The following is a 25,859-nucleotide window of genomic DNA, read 5'->3' on the forward strand; positions in this document are numbered from 1 at the left end:
ACCTGGCAAGAAGAGCACAAAGCACTACTGCTAGTGTCCAGCATGACTGAAGCTAAAAGCACAGCAACAGATGAACGACTTGAGCTAAAACATGTTTATGAGTTAATGTACTTCATTTATGAAACACTTGAATATTGCTAGTTAAAAATTGTTTTAGTCATTATCAGGGTTTTCCCTTTTTTATGGGTGGCACCAAACTTCTGCTTTGGAAGCTGTCATTCACTTATATTTTCTATAAGTGTAGTATTTGTTTACAGCTCACGATCAAAATAACATTTTTGCAAACACTGGACCAATATAGTCTTGATTAAAACATGAATAAATGTTTGCTATTTACAATAACTCAACAAATCTCAGTTCTTTGTAGCCAAATTTCTAAACTCAAACCTATTTACTAACCCAATTGTTAACATTACAAAGATCACATTTACTTTTGTAATCTGTAAAAACAATATGCAAGATTCAGACTCTTTTGTAATGCTAAAATGCTTGTATTTAAAGCAACTTCGAACCTCACATATATACACAAAAAAATCAAGTAATTGAAGCTTAAAATGCATTAATCACTTATTTACTTTTAGTGCAGGAGGGGCATCTGTAGGGGTAAACTACCCCTTCACAAAATTAAATAAATGTACAAGTTTTTCCATACTTCAAACTTCATACTTAAAGTCTAGTGTAATATCTATAAAAGGCAGTCAATGTTTACTCATTTGCCTCAATTTAAGTTAAGTTTAAGTTGGTGTGAGATGTTTTATTTCTCATCTCTTTTTGCACTTTAGAAAAAGAACAAGATCTTTTTCATATTTCAGACTTAAATCTAAAAATATGATGTTTGAATCTTATTGCATTTTAATCAATAAAATAAATGTTAATCAATAAAATGTTATTTAAAAACGAATAATGTTTCGTTGCATTTTTTCTTTCATATATTTCTACTATCTTACGTTGCTACAGCAAAACAGAATTTTTATTTGATTACTCGAATAATCGTCAGAATAATCAATAGAAAACTCGGTTACTAAAATAACCGCTTACAACAGCCCTAAAGTACTTTAACTTGGTTGTGTTTACAACATTTCTTCAGTTCACAATGTTTCTTGAAATGTATTTCTGTTGAGTCTATTAAGGTTCCTCTAAAGCATTTCAAGGTATTCTTACTTTGAAAACTGAAGACTTCATAGTCATTCCAAGACTCCCATACCATGACCCCTCCACCCTTTTGCTCGAAACTAGTATGAGGTGTTTGTGATCGGTTTCTGATTTTTTACCAACTTCTGTAAGACCGTTACCGATATCTGTTCTCCTCAGAAGTGGGATTACGTATTCTGATATGAAAGAGTTTACTGACTGACTGCTTTCCTCTAGTTATCATTCATCTGACAGACTAACTTTACACATAATCTTGTATGAACAGATGGGAGAAAGGATCTGAAGGTCACCGTCCCTAGGTTGTTATCTGTAACAAGATCCTCCCTCCCACCTGCTATGGAAGAGCAGTCCCATTCATAAAACAGAGGATTTCAATTTAGGCTGAACTCTCACACTTGTGTGCAATTTCATGCCTCATAGTGCTCATTTGTGCTCATTTTTTTTTATTTTTGGAATCACCTTGACAAGAAATGTACAACATTAACATTCTGAAGAGTACTTCCCTTTTGACCTCATTTGTTTATAGAGACTTCTGCTGTCAGGGGTTTCAAACCACAGGTTTATTCTCAATCACAGTTCTCAACAACAGAAACTCGTGACTCACGTAGACACACACACTTCATTATTTTAACGTTATATGAGAGATCATGTGAATTCATCTAGACAGGACCCTTGTGTAGTTCTAAATGATTAGATGGCCCCTAGCTTTCACGAACAAACAACATTAGTGGAATGTCCATCATCTGGGCATAATGCAACATGTGACTGTATTTCTCAACCACAATCTTGTGGTTCACATGAGTTTCAGTTTGTAATACTTTTACGGTAAACTTTTACGGCCCCTTTTTCCATACCATTACATCCCTATTTCAAATAGGGATTTGGTTTCATTCAATGTTATTTGATAAATTTAAATGAAAAAAAGGAATAATAGGTATTATTAAAATACACTTGCACAATAAGGCATTTTCTCAGAATTTCTGTGCATCTTTAAAACACCTGATATAAAGTGGCCCTCACTGCGATATGAAAATGTTGCCATGCAACACATGTTCTTATCAGCCTTGTAGTAAATCAGCAGTAAGCAGAAAAAAGTATTATTTAGATTATCAACATTTATAAGCAGGTATAAGTAAACTACTTAAAAGAAATTTCTTTAAAAAAAAGTTTACTTATACCTGCTTATAAATGTCAAAATGTGAACCTCCTAATATTTACAGGATGCAGTAAACACATCAGTGTCACTGGTACCAAAACAATAACATAGCTTAGTACAGATGAGAAGTTTCTTAATGAACATTAGTTAAAACATGCTGAAACGATGTCTTGAAAACAGTTTTTATTTTGTCTTAACACATGTCTGTTCCCAAACAAGAGTTATCACTCAGTAAAAAAATTGCGTTCGACTGCAAGAATGGCAGAAGAAGAGCAGCTGTACAGGAGTTCATTGACAAGCTCAACTTCCTTTGTTTTGGTCATGTTTCTCATAAACCCTGGTTTTCTCATAGATCAGTCACCCTCTTCATGTACATGTGACGACAGATGGGAGATAAAAAAAACTTTATTATGATATTCTGTAGTAGTTGCTACAATAAAAATAAAAGTAATAATAAAGTAGTTTTTTTTTTAAATGTTTTGTAGTCTACTGAACTATGTGCAAATCAGAGTACAGAGAAAATTGTGAACACATGGACCATTGAGAGAGAAAAATGGCATGCTATTGTGTAAATAAAATACAGGTCCTTCTCAAAATATTAGCATATTGTGATAAAGTTCATTATTTTCCATAATGTAATGATAAAAATTTTACATTCATATATTTTAGATTCATTGCACACTAACTGAAATATTTCAGGTCTTAATACGGATGATTTTGGCATACAGCTCATGAAAACCCAAAATTTCTATCTCACAAAATTAGCATATCATTAAAAGGGTCTCTAAACGAGCTATGAACCTAATCATCTGAATCAACGAGTTAACTCTAAACACCTGCAAAAGATTCCTGAGGCCTTTAAAACTCCCAGCCTGGTTCATCACTCAAAACCCCAATCATGGGTAAGACTGCCGACCTGACTGCTGTCCAGAAGGCTACTATTGACAACCTCAAGCAAGAGGGTAAGACACAGAAAGAAATTTCTGAACGAATAGACTGTTCCCAGAGTGCTGTATCAAGGCACCTCAGTGGGAAGTCTGTGGGAAGGAAAAAGTGTGGCAGAAAACGCTGCACAACGAGAAGAGGTGACCGGACCCTGAGGAAGATTGTGGAGAAGGGCCGATTCCAGACCTTGGGGGACCTGCGGAAGCAGTGGACTGAGTCTGGAGTAGAAACATCCAGAGCCACCGTGCACAGGCGTGTGCAGGAAATGGGCTAAAGGTGCCGCATTCCCCAGGTCAAGCCACTTTTGAACCAGAAACAGCGGCAGAAGCGCCTGACCTGGGCTACAGAGAAGCAGCACTGGACTGTTGCTCAGTGGTCCAAAGTACTTTTTTCGGATGAAAGCAAATTCTGCATGTCATTCGGAAATCAAGGTGCCAGAGTCTGGAGGAAGACTGGGGAGAAGGAAATGCCAAAATGCCAGAAGTCCAGTGTCAAGTACCCACAGTCAGTGATGGTCTGGGGTGCCGTGTCAGCTGCTGGTGTTGGTCCACTGTGTTTTATCAAGAGCAGGGTCAATGCAGCTAGCTATCAGGAGATTTTGGAGCACTTCATGCTTCCATCTGCTGAAAAGCTTTATGGAGATGAAGATTTCATTTTTCAGCACGACCTGGCATCTGCTCACAGTGCCAAAACCACTGGTAAATGGTTTACTGACCATGGTATCACTGTGCTCAATTGGCCTGCCAACTCTCCTGACCTGAACCCCATAGAGAATCTGTGGGATATTGTGAAGAGAACGTTGAGAGACTCAAGACCCAACACTCTGGATGAGCTAAAGGCCGCTATCGAAGCATCCTGGGACTCCATAAGACCTCAGCAGTGCCACAGGCTGATTGCCTCCATGCCGCATTGAAGCAGTCATTTCTGCAAAAGGATTCCTGACCAAGTATTGAGTGCATAACTGTACATGATTATTTGAAGGTTGACATTTTTTGTATTAAAAACACTTTTCTTTTATTGGTCGGATGAAATACGCTAATTTTGTGAGATAGGAATTGTGGGTTTTCATGAGCTGTATGCCAAAATCATCCGTATTAAGACAATAAAAGACCTGAAATATTTCAGTTAGTGTGCAATGAATCTAAAATATATGAATGTTAAATTTTCATCATGACATTATGGAAAATAATTAACTTTATCACAATATGCTAATTTTTTGAGAAGGACCTTTATATTTAGTTTGCTTAATAAAAGACCAAAGTTTGGATCTGTCCTGTAGGAAAGGTAACCTTAAATGACTTGTTGGGATCTGGCGCTACATAGAAATATGAATTAACTTGACCTTTAATTGGGCAGGAGGATGCTGCAAATATTAAAATAAACTTAGGGTAAAAACTGTCTCAAACCAAACATTAAAAAAAATTATATATATATATATATAAAAAAAAAACATTTAAAGATCTCAACAGGCATGGCTGCTTTACCTATGCACTTGCATCATACACATGCATGTGCCTGAATCCCAAATTTTCATATCCCTAATTTCCTCCAATGTTAGTGATGGTTGGTCACAGGTTAATTACACAATCCGTACATCCCCAGAAGTTGTGAATAGATTTGATCATATTTAAGCACAGTACAGCAATATAAAAAAAAGCTGCAGGACAATAGCTCTCGAGGACTAGAGTTGGAGACCCCTTGAGAGGGTCGCAGCCAATCAGAGGTGAATACCCCCTTTCACGGCCTTGGATTGGTCCTGACTAGGCTTTTCCAAGCGTGCGAGCAGAAACAAAAAGGAAAGATACATTTGCACAGGAAGAGACAAACCAGAGCAACCAAGAAAACACTTTTTTCTTGTTGAAATTGTAACGACATTTGTGTTTACCATGGAGGCCAAAAAGCACCTGGATTGCCACTGGGCTGCTGCAAATCCCACTATCAGCAAACAAGGAAATGAATGGTGAAACAGCCATTAATATGACTCACTAAGATGAGGCTCATCTTAGGTTCAGACCAATAGATGTATGCTGCTCACATAATTATACATTATAAAATTATAAAAGATTTTAGGTAAAATATTGTGTTAACTTTGTAAAATTTGGAATTCAGTAAATAAAAAATTGAATAAAACTAAACCCGAAAAAAAAATAAACAAAAGTTGGAGAAACAACTGTTTTCATATGCCTCTAAATTACATATGCATGGAATATTTCTTTTACAGGGCCGTTTTTACAGAATTACATTTAATATTTCTGTCGTTTGTAAAGCAGACAAATATTAATTAAATATTTGCAACTTGTCAAATTTTCTTAATCTTTTAATCTCATTTCCATTCCAGTCAGTACTACAGTACAGCAAAACAATGTTTTTCAAGTAAACCGATTCCTAACTAAATGAATTAAAGTAATGGATCAATGCAAAGACTTCAAACAAAAACGACTTTTAAATGAGAAACTGTTAGGAAAAGGGGAAGCTATCAGTTTTCCTGCCCCTTCTCTAGTCTCTTCATTTACAAATGTTGGTTCCTGCTGTGAATGGGGCTTTAAATCCAACAATGCAAGTGGAAACTCAAGGCAAGCTGTTAAACTGCAATGGAAGGAAAATAAATAAAAAGGTAGTTTTTAGGGAATGCCTGCTGAAATGTGTGCTTGGTAAAACCGCTTGAAAAGCATGCAGTTCGGAGCAACAAGCTAGGCCCTTCCTGGACAGGCGGCCATGCTTCAGTTACCTATATTTTATTTTAAAGGTTTCATGAGTGAGGACAAACTCATTTTGCATGAAAACCTGATGTTTAAAAATAACCATGATGGTCGCAACTCTGTTCATATTTGTTTGTGCTCCCAACTAATATATGAAAACCAAAACCGGATTATAGTAAAAGCTGAATAATGCCACAAGATAAAAAGTGACATGTACTCAGCTAATGTTAGCCGGTTAGCTTGGTCTAGCACAGCTGATTAAAGGCAAACTAGCTACCTGATGATAACACAATCACTGCCTCGCATTTCACTGTTAATGTCCAACAAACAAACTAAGCATCGTGTTAGCGTGTAGGTAAATCATTCATACCTTTGCCTTTTCCAGTGGAGTGAATTTCAAGGCGTGCACAAAAGGGTTTCTGAACGGAGGAGGTTGGTCCATTTTCTTTCCATCTCCTTCAGCCGCACAATGTTTGCTACTCGGCAACTTCATTCTTAGAAACACAGTTAGCTCAGGCTGCAGTTACTACTTTTAAGGTCTTAAAAAGAAAACTGCCAAAAAAGAAGAAGACCCCCCGAAAGCAAAACGCGTTCTCCCCTGAACTGTCTTGGACGGTGGCTAATTTAGGTGGAGGCAGTGCCAGGCTATTAACGTTATCTCCCTGTCTTGGTCAGCTTGGAGGGATAATGGTTAGCTTAGGGATTAACTGGGGATATCTGAAGTCACCAATATCTGGCTGCGCAGAGTATCCTTCATCCACAGCCTCTTCCCCGACCAGACCTGCACACTAGTTCGCAATGCTAACGGAAGCGCCTTTGTTACAGCAGTGCGCATGCGCTCGATTACAAGGGTACTGGCCAAGCACGACCCAATGCTGCCTTCAAAATCACCTCAAATATCGTTATTTCAAAATATCAGTTAACATAAATAATGTCAGTCTTCTTGAGGTCACACCTGCCATCAGTTGAAGAAAATATTACTAACCTGAAATAAAGTGTAAGCTGCCCTAGCACGATTAACATAAATGTCATATTGATGACAAGACACTCCTGAGAGTTTAGTAAAACAAAGCTAACAAAATATAATATAGTACACAAAATAGTTATTAAATAAAGTTTGTATCGGAATAATAAGAAGCATCAGTAAATAGTGTGTTTAAAAAGTTGCAGGGCTAGGCACAAGATGTAGGCCTAATCCTATCTTTTCTTAACTGTTTCTTTTATTTTTGATGTATTGTTGCTTACAGTAGATTATTCTTCTTTAACTGAGCAGCAAGACAGCATGGGTGCTTTAAACAAACTATACTTTTATTTAGTATTTAATGTTTATAACGTTTGAACAATTGTTTTAAAAATTGTCACCAAATCTGATTAGATATTCTTTGTAATTTCTGATGAATTTGTACTGGATAAACTCTGATAATGTGTTGTTTGGAGTGCTAAACCGAAGTTGATAAATTACAATAAGCATGTTCAAAGCAACAAATGGAACATGAACAAAATCATTATGCGTTTAAAATCTCCCTGATAGTATTACAATTTTAAACAACTGAAATATAAATCACTTTTCAGTGTAATCTTTTTCATGTATGTTTATTTATGTATAATATATGACCGTTTCTCGTTTATCATAGAGGTATGGTACTATTCAGCAACCTTGGCGCTTTGGCTGGATTTCGGTGCTGTAAAAGTAATCATGTGCTGCCCTCTAGTGGTACAAACGTCATAATATTCTCAGAAGTCACGATTTGGGAGAAAACGCTACATCATAAATCTATAAGTGTACAAATGCGTGTAGACTCACAAATAAGCTACTTCTGTTTACATTTACACGCTTTGAAATATATGTGTTTTCCACAAGGTTTCATAGTAAAAAGCATTTATTTTGTAAATTAACTTAATTTTCTTTTCCATTGAGATTTTATTTTCGTGTGTAACACATATGAATCATACATTAACTTGCAAGTATTCATTTAATATTTTCACATTTTGTCACATTACAATTAAAAACTTAAGCGTGTTTTTTTAGGTGCTTTTACATGATAGACTAACAAAAATGTATTGAAAAACTGGGAGGAAAAATATAACTTTTTTTCAAAATAATAATAAAATAAAAAATGTACGACAAAGCTGTTTCCATTGCAACACATTTAAAAAAAACGCATTGTTATTGTGGCTGTAACCTAATGGAAAAATATTCAGGGAAATATTACAAAAATATGTTATTCATGTACAATTATTTGTTCATTATTGCTTTTTCACCCCTGCTTTTCCAAAACAATGCTTCGAAACAGCAGTTGGAACCAGCCTTTATCAAGTCTCTCTTTCCGGTATAAAAACACAAGGTAGGAGAAAAAAGATTTATGTGAAAGTAAAGATGTTCAGTTGTTTGAAAAACTTGATAATTTCTATTCAACTTTTATTTTCATCAGACCCTATTAAAAAACAAAGGAAAGTCTTTGGGGAGGAAATTCTCTAACAAAAAAAAAAAAAAAATGGAACATTAAGAGTAATACAGTGTATTGTAACAACCCAAAACAAGGGTTAATTATAAAATAAGGGCTAAACTCTGTTGCTGCAAAGCTAAATTGCATGTGCACAGCAGTTCTGAAAGTGTTCCTTTTATGAACCCATTGATTGAAGAGCATGTTTGTTCATGTGCGCATTGTGGGAAAAATTGGCCTGCATGTTGGTGGCAACATTTTATTTATGACACTGGATCTCCCCTTGTTGTTTTGTTCAATCATGTTTCTACTTATACTTTTTTCCTAAGAATTTCAAGGACAGCCAGTTGAACACACACATTTATGAAACATGCACACACACATTTGTAAGCACAGACACACAAAGAGGGACTCAACTTCATATTTTAATTCCGGTGTTCTCCAATATGTAGCCAGAGTGCCCTGTGGGCTGACCATATCAGGTCGTGACATTTGCATGTGACAGGAATGACAACAGACAGGGTTAATGCTAGAGAAAATGGAGAGATAGAGAGACAAAAACAAAGGAAAAGGTCCCCCTCCCCATTTCTCTCACATCCCTTTCGCGCTCCCTTTCCCCCCTTCAGTCCCATAGCTGAGGTGCTTAAATTAAAAAGGAAGAAATGCAATTTAAAGACATGGGGTAAACAATCACAAAACACTTGTTTCCAGAGGAGAGACAATTTCCTGGTGCCTTGTCCAATTTCTTATGGCCTGGAGGGCTGCCGCATGGGTTTTAACACCTGGTTCTACACCACTGATTAAAATTGTAATGCTGCTTTTGAATCAATCCATATGACATTTTGGAAAATACACAACTACCAGGACATATATATATATATATATATATATATATATACATATATATATATATATATATATATATATATATATATATGGTATTTTTTTCCTGTTGTTTTCATTTGGAAATCAAAAGGTGCAAGATGTGCCGCTACTACATCTCAGAAAGGTATAAATATGCCAGAGGTATTGCATGTTGTGTTTCTCATAAGTGAGAAGAAAGGTTATGCAATGAGAAAAAAGCATTTATTCAATTGTACCTCAAACAAGAAACTCCTAAAGGCATAACCGCATCTAATTAGGTAATTACAGGTATTAAGTCTTGATCAGATTCTTAAGACGGGGGAAAGTCACAAGTATTTGCATTTTGCTCTGCTGGAGAGTTACCAGGTTGTAAATTGAGCTTCAAAGTGCAAAAGTGTCAAAAAATGAGTCAGGAGTGAGTGGCCCCACAGCTAGTGAGTGGTACAACAGCTGTTGTTGATCACCTCAAAATCTTGTTTAGACATGCTTGATGTGAGTGTTTCCCATAGGATGGTGGGAACATTGCTCCATGTGGTGGAGATGGCTTTATGAAGGGGATTCACCAACTGGAACTTAGGTTCATTTTTGTAAACCTCCTTTGCCATCCATCTATAAATGTTATATTTGGTATTTAAATCAGGACATGTGGAATGGTCCAAAAGAGAGATGTTTTTGTTATTTTATTTTATACTTAAAGAAGTCCTTTGTCAGATAAGTATTTTGAACTGCAAGTTTGTGCTACAGTTTGGCTTCAGGGGTCATGTGATTGTGAATGTTTGACAGAAAAAAATAATGAAAGCCAGATTTATACTCAGATTTGGACTTTTTAAGGTTGAGGAATTTAAACTTTTGAGCAGCTGAAAAACAGCCTGTTTGAATTTAAACACAGTTTTCAGTAATGTGACTAAACTATTTGTTTTGTCTCTTGCTTCTGTTCTGTTGTTTTCTTTTGCGATTTAAAGCTATTAAGTACAATGGATCCAACAGTGTAAAATGTGAATACTTGTAACTTTTTCCCAAGTTTTAGGAATTTGATCAAGAGCATTACCAAAGATGTAGAAAGGCAAAGATTCAAGACAGCTCAAATTATACTGTTCATAATACTTGATGTACTATTAATGAGAACAAGAGAAAATGCCTGATTGATCAGAGTTTACTCTGCTTGTTTATTCACACAGCACTGCCCTTCCCCTACTTGTTGCTGTGCACTTTTGGTCAGCTGACTAAAAGAAAGCTACTACATAAAAATAAATCACTCTTATTAAGGTATTGCTGTTTTTAAACTACAGTTGGCTAGCAACCAGTGGCCTGTCTCTCAAACGTCAACAGCTCTAATTGGCTTTACTTGGGCATAGTCCAACTAATTACCCAGCTAAAACAGCTTTGTATATGGGTTATAAGATATTGAAATGCAAATTTATTTCACATAAATATTTAAGACATGAGAAAAAGCTATTTACAAAGTAATCCTTGACCAGTATGAAGATGTTATCAGTTTCTGCAGATCTCAGGTTTTCAGGGAATTGGTTTCAGAGCTGAATGCTACCTCCCTTTTGTTCAACTCTACTACTAGGAACTTTAGTGCACCCATTGTTGATCACCTGAGGGGTCAAAATAGTCATTACCCAACAAGCAGCTCTGAAATGTATTTAGGCACAAGACCATTCAGTGTCTTGGATGTTGAAATCCATGCTTTTACAAATGAAAGAGCCAGTGCAGTGATTTAGAGACTGGGTTAATGTGACAAATTCTCCTACTGTTGGTAATGATTGTGCAGCAGCAGTTTTGGTTAAGCTGCAATTGCATGTCTACGTTTTTACACAATCCAGCAGACACCATTGCTGTAACCGTGCGACCCTGTAAGGAAAACTATCTGCTTCTCCTTACAGGGTCACAGGGGGGCTGGTGTCACCCTGTCCATCACAGGTGTAGGGACGCAGCCATGGATGAACATGAAGTGAACATGGATGAATTTGGACTCTGAACTATACATAAACAAAGGCTGGTATGAACTTTTCTACACATTTCAGTGTCACACTGACTTCTACTTCAGCCCAGGAAGATGAGTCAGAGCTGAACAACAACATGGCGGCCTCTTTCCATGCGGGTCTCAGACGGGAACCAGACAGGAGAGGCACGACGCACGAATGTTTCTTTGCTGGCTAGCAGACACGACTCTTCAACTTGGATCCAAAAGTAACTACAATCATGCTAATCGCATGCAACAAAGTTAAGTAATGATTTGCTGTTCGAGTATCCGGCATTCCTTCAGGGAAAGGGTGTAGTAATCAGACGAGGGTAGCTTGACTTTTCTTCTGAGGCCTCCAGAAGCAGCCCTAATCAAAGCCAATTTTCCCCACGGCCTGAAAAGAAGGCCAGGATCGCATCGCACGCCTTCCCGCGTGTACATCCAGGTAGTGAGAGCTACTCCCACTGAAGGAGCCGAACGTGCTGTTGTCATACAGTTCGGCCGGACCGGCTAAAAGCCGACCCCTTACAGCTACTGAGATTGGCTGCAACGCTAGTCTCTTTTAGTCCCCAGGTGGATGACTGGACCTCCCTCATCTCATCGCCCGGAAACCTTTCCCTCAGCACTGTTCATGTAAGAGGTAGTGTTTGGACAGAGAAGATTAGTTTAGAATTAAACAATCGATATAATGTCCGTTTAATGACTTTGGTTCTTGTTTGTGTTGAGAAAACTCTGCTAAGTATTAGCAGACTAGCAGCTCAGATAATAATGTGTTCTGTGTTGTGTTTTTAAAATTAAGAGAAACTTTATTTAAAGGGTGGGTTTTGAACAAAGATCGGCCATAACGCGCCATCAACGCTTATGCATTTTCATCCTTTTATTGATGGTATTTTAAAGGTAAATGTTTGATTTTAAAGGGGTGATAACAAGCCATAAGCTTCTTAGCTTCAAAAGCTATCGGCTAAGGTAACACGTGAGTTAGGGCTCTACTTAGGCTTTTTTATCCCAAAAGATTTGGTTCTTCTTCAAATAATATTTCCTTAAATATTAATTTTAATATTTCTTTAATAATATTTCCTTAAATATTATTGTACTAAATAAAGGCAGCTAATTAAACACAACTGACAATTAGTCATCCAGAAGGTTGGTTTTATTCAGCAAATCATTCTTTAAATTATTCTAAATATAAAATATAATTATACATAATTATTTTATTAAAATAATGTTTAATCTGATCTTGCATTGGGAATGGTTGTTTGAAGGTATACCAATTATTGCCTAAGTTAGTTCCAAGACTAACTTAACTTCATTTCCAGATTCCTCCAGATAATCCTTGGTTCTCAGACATAACATTGAATTGTAATGTTGCATTGCTTTATTGGTCATGGTTTTTAACCATCTTTGATTCACTTGTTCATATTGTACATAGTTGGTCTTCTTTATTTTCTTATCCTGCCTGGTAGTTAGTTTAATTGTTCTAGTGTGGCAAAGAGTTTTTGATTGAAATATGTTTGACTTTGAGTTGTCTTATTTTTGGTAATAAATAAATAAATAAATTCTTGTATTTTAAGAAATTGTGTGAATTTGTTATGTGTGTGCAGAATTTGGCTATTCAGCAATGAGCTTGGCTCATCCCTTTCATCATGGTCCTAATACCGCCGCCTTATTGGGCTGGTTTTCACCAGACAACACCTAACAGGCCAAATTATTATTTAATTAAATATTAAAATGTTAATATTAAACATTAAATAATACATTAATAATAATGATAAATACAACACAGGGCAGCACAGACAGAGAAAATAAATGTGTACACACAAACTCATATCTTAAAGCAAGAAAGAGACCAATAAACATCACAGTCATGTTTTTTTGGCTGGGAGTGATTCCCCAGACCATGATTTGAACCCTGGACCTTCTTGGTCAATATTAAAAATAAAAGTTAATTCTTTATCTTGTTTTAACAAGAAATCCTTTTTTTTGGCAATGTTTTTAAAACGTTAGTAGGCTGATTGAATAATCAACTTTGTATGAATGTTCTTTAGTGGTTCCTTATTTTATACCTTCTATGAATTAAAATAACAATCAGTAAATTGTATATTTGTATTGGTATAATTGTAATTGTGTTTTAGAAGCATTAGGAATAATTGTAGCTTTTCTGTTATAAATAAAAGCAATTAGATTAAGTAATCCATTTTTGCTTTCTAACGCTCTTTTTATACCCTGATAATCTGAAAAGTTGTATTTTTTTACCTTCAGATTGATCTGGCTTCTGCCTTCCTATAATCAATTAGCTTAAGGATTGGTTACAACTGTTCTGTCTGTTGTCTGTTTCTGGTCAGAAACCCTTTATGTTTTTGGCTTACAAAAATGATTCATATTTGAAAACCAAAGAAGATAAAGGTAAGGCATCTTGAGAAGACAAACCACAGCTTGTCACAAGGTTAGGAGTAAAATACATACAAAGGGATTTTTTTTAACCAGAGGGATTGTTTCAGATCAGCTGTAGTGAGTGAAAGGGAAAGGATGAGGGAGAAGGAGACCATGAAGAGGAAATGTTCAGGTTTTTGCACCACTATTATATCAGTACAACCCCTCAGGCCAAACATCTGAACCAGAGTGACAGATGAACTGTTGTTTGCTTCACACCACAGAAATGTTTTACCAGCCCTTGCGCCCATGTCAATCAATGGTCAGCATGTTCCAAAACATATTCAACACACAAAGAGAACAGTTTGGCTTCAGGAAATGGTTTGTGCCTCAGACTGACAAGGGACTCTCTGGATGTCAGTCAAAAAAAGGCCCTTTGTTTTACTCATGTCCCAAAGAACCTTTCTCTATATGTAATTCAGACGCATTTTGTCATCTTTGGCACTATAAAAGATGGGATAAAAAATAAACCATCACCAAAGGTTTTATCAAGAGCCTGTGGGTAATAGGAATTCACAACAGTCATTTCTGCACAAAGCACTAATCTTCACATTTCATGATGTGCTGACGACAAGTCCAGGATGAAAGGGGTAAGGATGGGATGGCAATGAGATCGGAAACGTTTGAAACCACAATTTCACAGAATGGACATTTGAAATCTGAGAGAGTTGTCGATCCCCTCTCTGGCATGGCATCTAAGTGCCTTCTTTCTCTTTTTTCCTCATCTCTTTCCTCTTGTCTCTTGTCTTTTCTTCCTGTTGGGCCTCTCCAGGTGTCAAGTTATCTCATAGCTAACACAGGAATCCATGAGCCATGTACATCCACGGCCCTTTGAAAATGGAAGCCACTTTTCAGCTCATCTCGGAAAGCACCTTCCGTCGTCCTCTTTGCTTCTTGCAGAGATGAAGGAGCTCAAGCTAGAGGAGCAGATTTTTTGTAACCAAAGCCACATGTTGGGCAAGACAGCCGGTTGTAAGACAAGCAAGATCTTTGTAGTGAACACAAGTGCTTGGCTGTCCTTTTGCATGCCTGTCTTTCAGCATTATTCTGATGGTCAGACACCTGTACAACTGTAATTTCACAAAGACAGAGACATAAAAGAAGAGGTATAAAAGGGGATTATACTGGAAAATGCTGTAAAGGGTTTCATTTGTAAAAACAAAATCACTTGGAGGTCTATTTTTTAAGGTTTTTGTGTATAGTAGGAAAACTATTCTCCATTTCCAAAGATCCTCTTTATGAAGATGAGCTTTAGGTGGATTAAAGGAGACATATTAAACACCCTTTTCACAAGTTGACAATTTTTTGGTCTTAGGTTCTGGTCATTTAGCCCCATCAACATTTGGTACCTTTGTAGATTTGATTTGTTTGTGCTAGGCTTTTTCAGGTATGAAATGGAGCAGCCTTTTACAAGACCTTTCACAATTACCTTGCATCAGTTAAGACTTATAAGGGGGTACATTTCATATCCTGATTTCAACCACCAATTGTAATCAATTCTATGTCCTTATCATAGTCCACTGTAAGGACATGTGGTTATGTGACTCCAACAAATATCTCACAACAGGAAGTCGTACTTTTTGATTGATTAGTCATTCTAATACTTATATTTCAGAGCTAACACAGATCAGAACAAACCGAGTTAAATTAAATTATACACTTGCTGGCCTCTTAATTTGGTACAGCTGGGGCAGTTGTGGCTCAGTGAGTGGTTGTCTTGCAAATGGAAAAATGTGGCTTTGATTACAGGTACTCCGTACTCCACTGATACAGGTCCTTCTCAAAATATTAGCATATTGTGATAAAGTTTATTATTTTCCATAATGTCATGATGACAATTTAACATTCATATATTTTAGATTCATTGCACACTAACTGAAATATTTCAGGTCTTTTATTGTCTTAATACGGATGATTGTGGCATACAGCTCATGAAAACCCAAAATTCCTATCTCACAAAATTAGCATATTTCATCCGACCAATAAAAGAAAAGTGTTTTTAATACAAAAAACGTCAACCTTCAAATAATCATGTACAGTTATGCACTCAATACTTGGTCGGGAATCCTTTTGCAGAAATGACTGCTTCAATGCGGCGTGGCATGGAGGCAATCAGCCTGTGGTACTGATGAGGTCTTATGGAGGCCCAGGATGCTTCGATAGCGGCCTTTAGCTCATCCAGAGTGTTGGGTCTTGAGTCTCTCAACGTTTTCTTCACAATATCCCACAGATTCTCTATGGGGTTCAGGTCAGGAGAGTTGGCAGGCCAATTGAGCACAGTGATACCATGGTCAGTAAACCATTTACCAGTGGTTTTGGCACTGTGAGCAGGTGCCAGGTCGTGCTGAAAAATAAAATCTTCATCTCCATAAAGCTTTTCAGCAGATGGAAGCATGAAGTGCTCCAAAATCTCCTGATAGCTAGCTGCATTGACCCTGCTCTTGATAAAACACAGTGGACCAACACCAGCAGCTGACACGGCACCCCAGACCATCACTGACTGTGGGTACTTGACACTGGACTTCTGGCATTTTGGCATTTCCTTCTCCCCAGTCTTCCTCCAGACTCTGGCACCTTGATTTCCGAATGACATGCAGAATTTGCTTTCATCCGAAAAAAGTACTTTGGACCACTGAGCAACAGTCCAGTGCTGCTTCTCTGTAGCCCAGGTCAGGCGCTTCTGCCGCTGTTTCTGGTTCAAAAGTGGCTTGACCTGGGGAATGCGGCACCTGTAGCCCATTTCAGGTCGGCAGTCTTACCCATGATTGGGGTTTTGAGTGATGAACCAGGCTGGGAGTTTTAAAGGCCTCAGGAATCTTTTGCAGGTGTTTAGAGTTAACTCGTTGATTCAGATGATTAGGTTCATAGCTCGTTTAGAGACCCTTTTAATGATATGCTAATTTTGTGAGATAGGAATTTTGGGTTTTTATGAGCTGTATGCCAAAATCATCCATATTAAAACAATAAAAGACCTGAAATATTTCAGTTAGTGTGCAATGAATCTAAAATATATGAATGTTAAATTTTCATCATTACATTATGGAAAATAATGAACTTTATCACAATATGCTAATATTTTGAGAAGGACCTGTAACTCCAAGTTTCCTGCTATCGAAGAATCAGTGTTTGAATGTTGATAGTGCTGCTGGGTGAATAAGTCTTGTAGTAACAAAGCAGTTTGACTGATTGCTATGACTGGAAAAGCTCTATATTATTTCAGTTCATTTATCATTTATAGCTGTTCAATTGCTTCTTAACAAAAATATTAAAAGTCATTACATTTGGGCATGTAGAAATGGGGAGAACTACTTAGCATCAGAATAGAGAGGAAATGAGATTTAAGTGTCTCGGATCATGGCATTGTTGCAGAAACTGTTTCTAAACACACAACACATTGAACCTTAAAGCAGATTGCTCACAGCAGCAGAACACCACACTGGGTGCCACTCCTGTCAGCTAAGAACAGGAAACTGAGGCTACAATTCACAAAGGCTCACCAAAATTTGACAGGAACAGATTGTAAAAACATTGCCTTGACCGATGAGTCTCGAAGTCAGCTGCTACATTCATGCGGTAGGGTCAGAATTTGGCATAAACAACATTAAAATGTGGATCCATTGTTTGTTGTATTAATAGAAAAATATAATATTTTGGAGGATGTTTTCATGACATACTTTGGACTTCCTAGTACCAACAGACCCTTGTTTAAACATTGATGCTTCTTTGAAGGAAGGTGCCATTTAATCTAATTCAGCTGGTGAGGAACAACTTTATTAAAGGAAATAACTTTTTGATTTCACACTGTTTTTCTGTTGTTCTTTTTCTGTCTGGGTTAGCCTACCTGATTATTGTTACTGACCATGTCTTTCCCTTTATAAACAGAGTGCACCCAGCTTCTGATCCCAAATTATCTCAAATTGGTTTACTAAATTAACGATGAGTTCACTGTACTCCAATGGCAATTTTCAGAGTACTAAGTTTATTTACCTTTTATACAAATATTTATTTGAGTAGCTTTTACTTCTGTTAATGGTTCATATAATGGCAGACACAAAAGGAAAATTTGAATTTTCGAGTTGAGAAAACAAACAAAAGAAAGCCTTGTTTTCTTGTTTGGACATAAAACAGAATTCAATAAAACATGTTCATACTTTCCTACAAAATGTAGCAAAGTAAAAACCAATAACAAAAATATATAGACTTCAGAGTAATACAGAATGAAGCAGTGTTTGAAGTTAAAGCTATGTGGAAAGAAATATGCAGACAATAGATGTGTTGACCTTTGAGTTACTGAAATTACACACTTTCACCATCCAAATCTTAATCCATCACTGAATAAGATATAAAAAAAAAACAAACAAAAAAAACAAACAAAAATCAGCAGGAAGTAGTTTGGGATTCTTTAAGTTAATAGTGATTTTGAGAGTTAATAGTGAATTGCACTGTGATTATCTATCCTTTTTAATATTATTCAAAAAACATTTGGATATAACACCATGCCTGCCTTTAAAGAGATGTTCCTCTATCTGTCTGGAGGCTTATCATTTAACAACAGAAATGGACAAATTTCACATGTATAGACGCAACAACAGAAAGAATATGGGATCAAAGAGGGAGCTTGTGGCTATGGAAAGTTAATAAATGATAGAAGGCAGGAAGACAAAACAGATAAAATACCAAAGTACATTCACACACAAATATTCCATGTACACATTCTCTTTGTTGTGCACTCATCAGGCAAGAAGTGTCAGCTGACTGAAATCACTAAAGGTTGAACAGTGTCTGAGTGGGTATTAGTGTCTGTTCAAGATGCTTGTGTAATTCCTGAACGTTCCTATGGATGTCAAAGCAAGAATCAAAGTTTGTGGCCAGTTAGTTTTGCATTCGTCTGTTAATGTCAGGCTTGTAGTGCACAATGATTAAAAACAAGCCGACTTCTGAATTATGCCATTACACTGCAAACATGTTGTGGCAGGTGTTATGCTCCATAATTTAGGAGGCAAAATTCATTATTCATATGATGTGGTTTGAATTATATTAAAGGGCGCACCCATTATTTTGGTTGTCTGGCATTCTAGTTAATTGCAAGTGTCAGGGAAAAAAAGATAGTTTTATTTGAAATGAATGATTTTAAATTTCTCTGAGGCATATAGGGTCTGTAGTGCTTTAGATGTTCTTCTTAACCACCTGGATGAATTGCTAGTGCCTATTGGAATTTTTTGATATGCCAATCACACCTGAGAAGGTGCACCACTTTCATGTTCTCTCCATTTGTGGATAATGATTCCCACTGTGGTTGGCTAGAGACCCTAATCCTTAAAAATGGCTTTGAATCCTTTTCCACATTGATTGATAGATGTCAGTGACTTTGCTTGGCTGCTGGTTTTAAATTTCAACTTTAAATTTCCAAATTGTCCAAATTATGACTTGTGAACCGAACTCAGCTTTGCAAAACGTGTGGTTAATCAGTTTGTTCATGATCAAACAAAGTGGGATAAGTAGATTTAACACAGGGCCACATTGTTTTGGATATCTTTTTTCCCACAAATAAATTAAATAATCCTTTCATGTATTTACAAGTGATATCTTTGTCTTTGTCAAAAACAAATGTGTGACAAAAAGCAGAAACAGAGCAAATACTTTTTTCACAGTACTGAAGATTATCAAGATTGGAGAGTCAGTTCTTGCTTTGTCAATCTGGGTAGAAAAAATAAACAAAAGCAGAAATTCTTTACTTTAATGGGTGCATTTGGTCAAGATATTAAAAGTGGAAAAGGGGCGATGGCACATTTCACACTTCTTGATGTTATACGTTATATTCTTTTCTTGAATAAATGTCCTTCCATGTCTTCACATCTGCCAACACTGCAACAAATGCAACCTTATTTCCTCTCTTCCTTTGGCTGTCTTGCTTGTCCCTTGATTCTCTGAAGGGGACTGTGTTTAGTCTAATTGAGCACCTCTGGTGATGACAACTGTATCAAAGCAAAATATTTGAGCAAAAAGCAAAAGGATTTTGATCTCACACTTTTTTACTGTTGGGTTTTTCCCCATCATTTCCTGGTGTTCTGTGTGATGGTGATGACAACCAAAAGGTCTGACAACGAGCTTGCATGTTAGCTTGTTTAATCAATTTCTGACTCAGGAATTATGACTGTTTCTGTGGACTTGCTTACCACTCGAAAATCTGAATGCCAATACTGATCAAACCACAGTGTAAAAAAATATACTATTAATTTTACACATCTAAACAGACAGATAAATAGGTGCCTGTGTGATTCATGTAGAAGCACTGGACTTGCAGTGAAAATGTTTTTCCTTGTTGCAGTACTCGCTGTGAGCAAATGGTGGAGCTCTTGTGATATTCCATTGACCACTTGAAAAGTGGTTGTAGGGACCATGTCTTCATCAGTAACCATTCACATTAGCAAGTGTGTACATGCTGTGAACATTTCTTTTTGTTGGGATGGTGCCACATGTACAGCATATCCTTATATGGATCCTTGAAAATAAAGCACATGCCTTTGTGGATGATACATTTTGGTGGTTTTTGTTGCACTCTTTTCTAGCTGTTCTTGTGGAGAAACATAGGATCAGCATATTTGTAAGGCTAGTGGTTTGGTCAAAGTTATAGTGTTTGTGTCTCTATTGGACTTTCTTTGTTTTGATTGACAAGATGGTAAAAACATTAGAAATCATATTTGTTCTCAGATTTTTCTTTAACTTTTAGCACCTAATCAATTTTAGTGAATTTATGGTTTTACGAGTTTTTAAGAGCATGACTCTTCATCTTTGAATAAGGCAAAAACAAAAACAACAAAAAAGACAAGTAAATACTGTACACTGTAGACAGTTTAGTTGTTTCAGCCTGTTGAAGCCTAATACAAGAAACAATATTCAAACAGTTCTATACTTTAAAAACAAAATACCTATGTTACTTTTGATACTGTGACAGTTTTTCATTCATAAATATTATTTTGCCAATTCAGTATATATGTATTTGATGGTAAATGGGAGATTCTAATTAAAATATGTTTCTTTTTGTATATTTAAGTCTAAATAAATGTCTAAATATGTCGAGGTTTGGTATTTAAGGTGCAATCAAGAAAAAATCAAGAAATCATATATTCACCAGAGTTTTATATAAAACATTTATGATCTAGGTTACTATTTGCTGTCTTAACTATTAAAAGCATTTTTTAAAACTATATATTTTATTATATTTTCTGTAATGATTCCAAAACAACTCCGGCTCTCTCCCATAGTCCATAACATGACTGTTATGTTACCTGGTCCATCTATATAGCCCTTAGGTATGTCCTATATGCCCTGTGATGGAGTGGTGACCTGTCCAGGGTGTACCCTGCCTCTAGTCCAATGACTACTCGAGATAGGCACTAGCTCCTCCCACTGCGATCCTGTAAGGACAATCAGAGGTCCAAATCAAATGAAACTATAAAGCTTTGATATCTTTACTATGTATGTACAATGTAAAAAGAGGTGTAACCGTATATATATTTCTACCAAAAATATCGGGTACAGTGCATTGGGTTCCATAAGCACATGTACTTAACAAATACAGCAATGTCCTGCACCTGAACAGATGCAGATTATTCATGCGCCAAACCAAGTGTGCAATGCAACGTGCAACGGGCACCAAAACAAAACAGAGACAACTCCAAATTATCACTAAACTCTGCCATTTAGGAATATTAAGTTTTCCATGCAGCTACCGTTGAGATAGAAAGGTGGGTTGCATTTTTCAACAGCAATAAGATACATAGCTTGCTTTGAACTTAACTGAATTACTCACCTAAAACAATGTCAAGCAGAATGTGAGCCTCACAGATAGTAGAGAAAAATCAACTGATGTCCAAATGGCTACCTGTGGCATTCAATCAGCCCAAACTCTGTATATGTATAAAATGCAAGTTGTAGAAATCTTTGTTGATGAGAGATGATTTTCCCCAACAGCTGTGCATTCATGCATTCAGGTACAGCTAGTACACTAGATTGTCAAAATATTAAACGACTCCAACGTGATTTAAACATATTTTATTCTTAAAAATGGGCATAGTCTTAATTAAGCATTCTGAAAACATTCAAGTGGTAAATTTGTGTTGTCTGTCTTTCCAGGCACTGACTATGCCTGCCTAAACTACTTTATTTATTGAAAAAAATACAACCAAATATCCAATCAGTTCTAAACTTTCCACTTTTTTAAGTTTTGGAACATAATAAAATCAAATACATTTTAGAAATTATGAATAATGAAACACCAATGGGACTCAGACCGGGGAAGACATTCCTTCCAATCACGCCTCTCCAGGTGTCAATGTCATTTCCCACATGGGCGCTGAAGTTCCCCAGAAGAACAACGGAGTCCTCGGGAGGGGCATTATGCAGCACCGCCGACAGGGATGCCAAGAAGGTCGGGTACTCCGGACTAAACGACAGTCAAAGACCTGTCCCCGACCCGAAGGCGGAGGGATGCGACCCTCTCATCCACTGTGGTATGGTGTAAAAATAACAATGTTTTCATTTATTTTTCTTAATTATAGCATACAGAAAACGCACGGAAAAGTGATTTTTGTGTAACGTTACCCCCCCAATAAGTATGGTAAATGAATGGTATAATCTTACGAGCTGGCCAAAGTCATTATAACTTCAGTGAATCAATAGCCAAGAAAAATTACTTCCCTTTTCTCTTTGTAACAAACTCTTGAACCAGAATCTGAGAGAACAGTTTTTTAATTTATTTTAAAGCATCATTCATTTCTCCTGTGCATCTTCATCATGATTTAAAGCTCAAACTGAAATGGTACATAATAATAACGAAAAGACTGCTGTAAAATAAAAAGAACAGGAATGTTCCCTTACTTATAATAATGCAAGGTTCTTATTAAAATATGAATTTTGTAGCAGGATAATTAAGCATTACATAATTTTTTTACGCCTAATGTTCCAAGCAGTACCACTGAACAGCAGAAAACACAGTATACATCCTTTTGGCACATTTAAAATCCAGCCGTCTTCCAACACTTTACGTGTAGTTGAAACTGTCTCAGCACAATGGTTGACATTGGTCTGGCAGCAAAGAAAACAATGGCCCTACATGCTCCTATCAAACCCTTACTTAACTCCCCCCCTTTCATTGTGTGTCGTTCTGCCTTGTATCTGGCCGGGACTTACAAGTCTCCGATTGTGACATAAGGGATTCCAAGTTGTCCACTACTAACAGATTACACGAGGATGCAAGACAAAAGGACAGCAACGCAGCCAATGCATTTATTTTCCTGTGTGAAGGAAGAGAGAATGAAAAGAGTTGACAGAAGAAAAATGAAAGAGGGTAAAAAAAGAAGAAAAATGTATAAGAAATTATCATGTCTGGATATAGATATTTATGAGGTCATGAACATCTAGAGAGAAGAGAATATTAAACGAAATGAGAGAAAAGAGTGGGGAATAGGAAGCCTTTTTTATACTCCAGCTTGTTATCGCCAGTCCAAGCCAGCATCTTTATTCTACCAGGAGAAAATGCTAATCATTAATCTCAGGCTGCATGCAATGTCTCTGTTTAATAGCTGATAGGGAGTCTCCACAGGCTGCCTTGCTTCTTTGTTTAAAATGACACGTAATGGGTGAGAGCCTTATCAGTGGCTCCGTGTATTCTCTCTCCCTTTCTCTAGCATCCCAGCTCAGTGTAAAAGAACAAGGAAAAAAAAAACACTGCGATTGATTTGGAGCCAGGGATAACTTAATCCATCAATTTAGCATGGACTGAATATTCAAAAGTAAGTGTTTCAAAAGGGAGGGCAGTCTCAAAGACAAAAGAAAAGTAAGAGCAAGAAAATTGATAGTGGACAGAAATGAACTGATGTTCAAACACAAATTCTCATCTTTAAACAAAGATTATCAATGGAAACAAAGTTAAAATTTAATAAGCATACAACAACACAATATACCTCTAAAAGAGCAAAAACTAGTAGCATGAATTCCACAATATTACTATTACTATTACTATTACTATTACATTACATTATTATTTTTATTTATAAAGGACAACTGTAAAAAAGCAGGTTTAACACAAAAAAAATCATTGTATCTTAAAGGGATAGTTCAATTTATTTGAAACAGCCACTCTTTTTAAAGTGATCAACAGTTTATGTTATCTGTAGCAAATAACTAAGCTACTGGTGAGTTTAATCTGATGAAAGAGAGGTTACTGCTATTCAGTGCAACAGTGAACTGTAAACCAATTTAGGTCTTTTATCTTGTTACATGTAACTTGTTTGTCATAAACATTTAAACCACTGTCAGGTCATTAAAAAGTTATATATAAAGGTGCATTTCAATAATCAGAACCAAAACGTTTTTTCCCCAGAAATTTCATTTACCCTTTGCGGGCATTTCCACTGTGGAACAGGACGTCTAGGTCAGCAAAAAATGACTGGTAACTCCTCAGGTTGAGGAGAATAAAAGAGATAAAATCCATGATTTCGAAGGCTGGAGGTTGGAAGTCCTTTTTGCCGTAACCTCCACAGATTCTGTCTCAGATTTTTGTTAAGACTCTGGCAGGGGCAATCCAAAACGTTAATATTTCAGTTAGGTGACTCTATATCTAAATCCTTCAAAGTGTGAATAATTTTGGGCTAAAATGTACAAAGAACTGAGCCCGTTTCTAGTGGAAGTATTTTTCTTTTTAAAAAGGAGGCAATCTTTACCACTGTAATTACTCGTACACTAAAGAGGAGGGATTGATGCAAATTAAACGCTCCAATCCAACCAGCGGGGCTTCCTTAGAAAACCTTTCACCAATTGGCATTAGATCAACTAAATTTTACTTTATTTTAAAAATTACAATCAAATTAGACTATATTAACAGTCATACTCTGTAAATTACAACATTAATGAAAAGTCAATTTATTTCAGTGACTAAATTCAGTAAGTGAAACCCATTATTTAGATTAATTACACACAGACTAATGTTTTTAAGCCTTTATTTCTGTTAGTTATGATAATAAAGTCAGTTAGCTAATAAAAACATGACATTAATGATTAGCATATTACATCAGACCAATAAAAAGCATAATACAGAAATGTGGGCTTTATGACTATTTAAAAAAGGTAATTTTAATCTGACGAACAAGCCTCATCAGAACACATTTTTTAATTTGTGGAATATGACTGTATCTGAATCAGAATCTGTCTATATTATTAGGTTGTACAAAATGAATTGGTTAAATTCAATATTTCTGTATATTTGGTGTAATTGCTGTGGACCTGTTTTCTTGTAAAGTGATTTGAGGGCATATGTGTTTTAAACCGATGCTGAATAAATGAACTAAACTGAATTGCACTCACTTTTACTGTTTTAATTATAATTTCATTTCATTTTATTTATTAAAAGAGTCCTTAACCTTCTTAAGAGTTCTTTAAAACACCATGACAAGAAGTTACAATACATATTTTCTAAAGAAAAAAACAAAACACAAAAAACCTCTTCCACAAGAGCTTTGTAGAGGGCCTTTAAACCTGGAGAGAGCATATAAATTCCAAAATCCCAGCCACTGGAAACAAACTGCAAGGGAATGTTTTTGTAACAAGAATCTCCCACGAGTCTTACTCTAAATGCATGGCAGCACTGGCAGCCATGACCAGCATTATTTCACTGAAATATAATTTATAGAATTCCACTTGATATAAAAATGTATAATTTATATAACATATTCCCAACATTCACTCTTTGTTTTAAAAGGTTTTTGTTTAAAAATACTAACATTACATTGTATCAGCATTGGTGAAGGGCAAGCTGCTGAGTTTTTCAAGTGGATAACAATATGGGCTGTGCTATATTTTCATAGCATTTAACTTATTTTTTATTTAATATATGTTATTCTAAGAAAGATGATTTGGATGGCAATATAACAAATTTTGTGCACTTCTAAAGGTCCAAGGGTATAAACACTTAAATTTAATTCTAAATGTGCTTTTTTTTTGTTTTATCAATTTATTTCAGTAATTCCAAATTTTATTGCTAGAAATTGAAAACGTTTACAAACATAAGCATGGCTGTGCCATAGTAACAACCTTATATCAAAATAAATGAAATAATTTCGCCAGATTTCCATTTCCTAACAGTGGTGCGCTTACAGAGTGCCACTGTTTATGGTGGTTTCGGGTCAGCTGCTTGTCTGTCA

The 25,859-nt window shown here is 36.2% G+C and overlaps 1 protein-coding gene across 1 annotated transcript in view; it reads right to left on the reverse strand.

Annotated features, from left to right (window-relative positions):
- Positions 1-6,761, reverse strand: part of LOC124866053 (lysophosphatidylcholine acyltransferase 1) — a 35,345-nt gene extending 28,584 nt beyond the window's left edge. The window contains exon 1 of the mRNA XM_047361688.1: positions 6,323-6,761. Coding sequence (XP_047217644.1) covers positions 6,323-6,445 — 123 coding nt within the window. The 5' untranslated portion in view covers positions 6,446-6,761. The remainder of the gene's footprint in view (positions 1-6,322) is intronic.
- Positions 6,762-25,859: the final 19,098 nt, after the last annotated feature.

Source organism: Girardinichthys multiradiatus, chromosome 3 (assembly GCF_021462225.1).
Source record: "Girardinichthys multiradiatus isolate DD_20200921_A chromosome 3, DD_fGirMul_XY1, whole genome shotgun sequence".
NCBI classification, from domain to species: Eukaryota; Metazoa; Chordata; class Actinopteri; order Cyprinodontiformes; family Goodeidae; genus Girardinichthys; species Girardinichthys multiradiatus.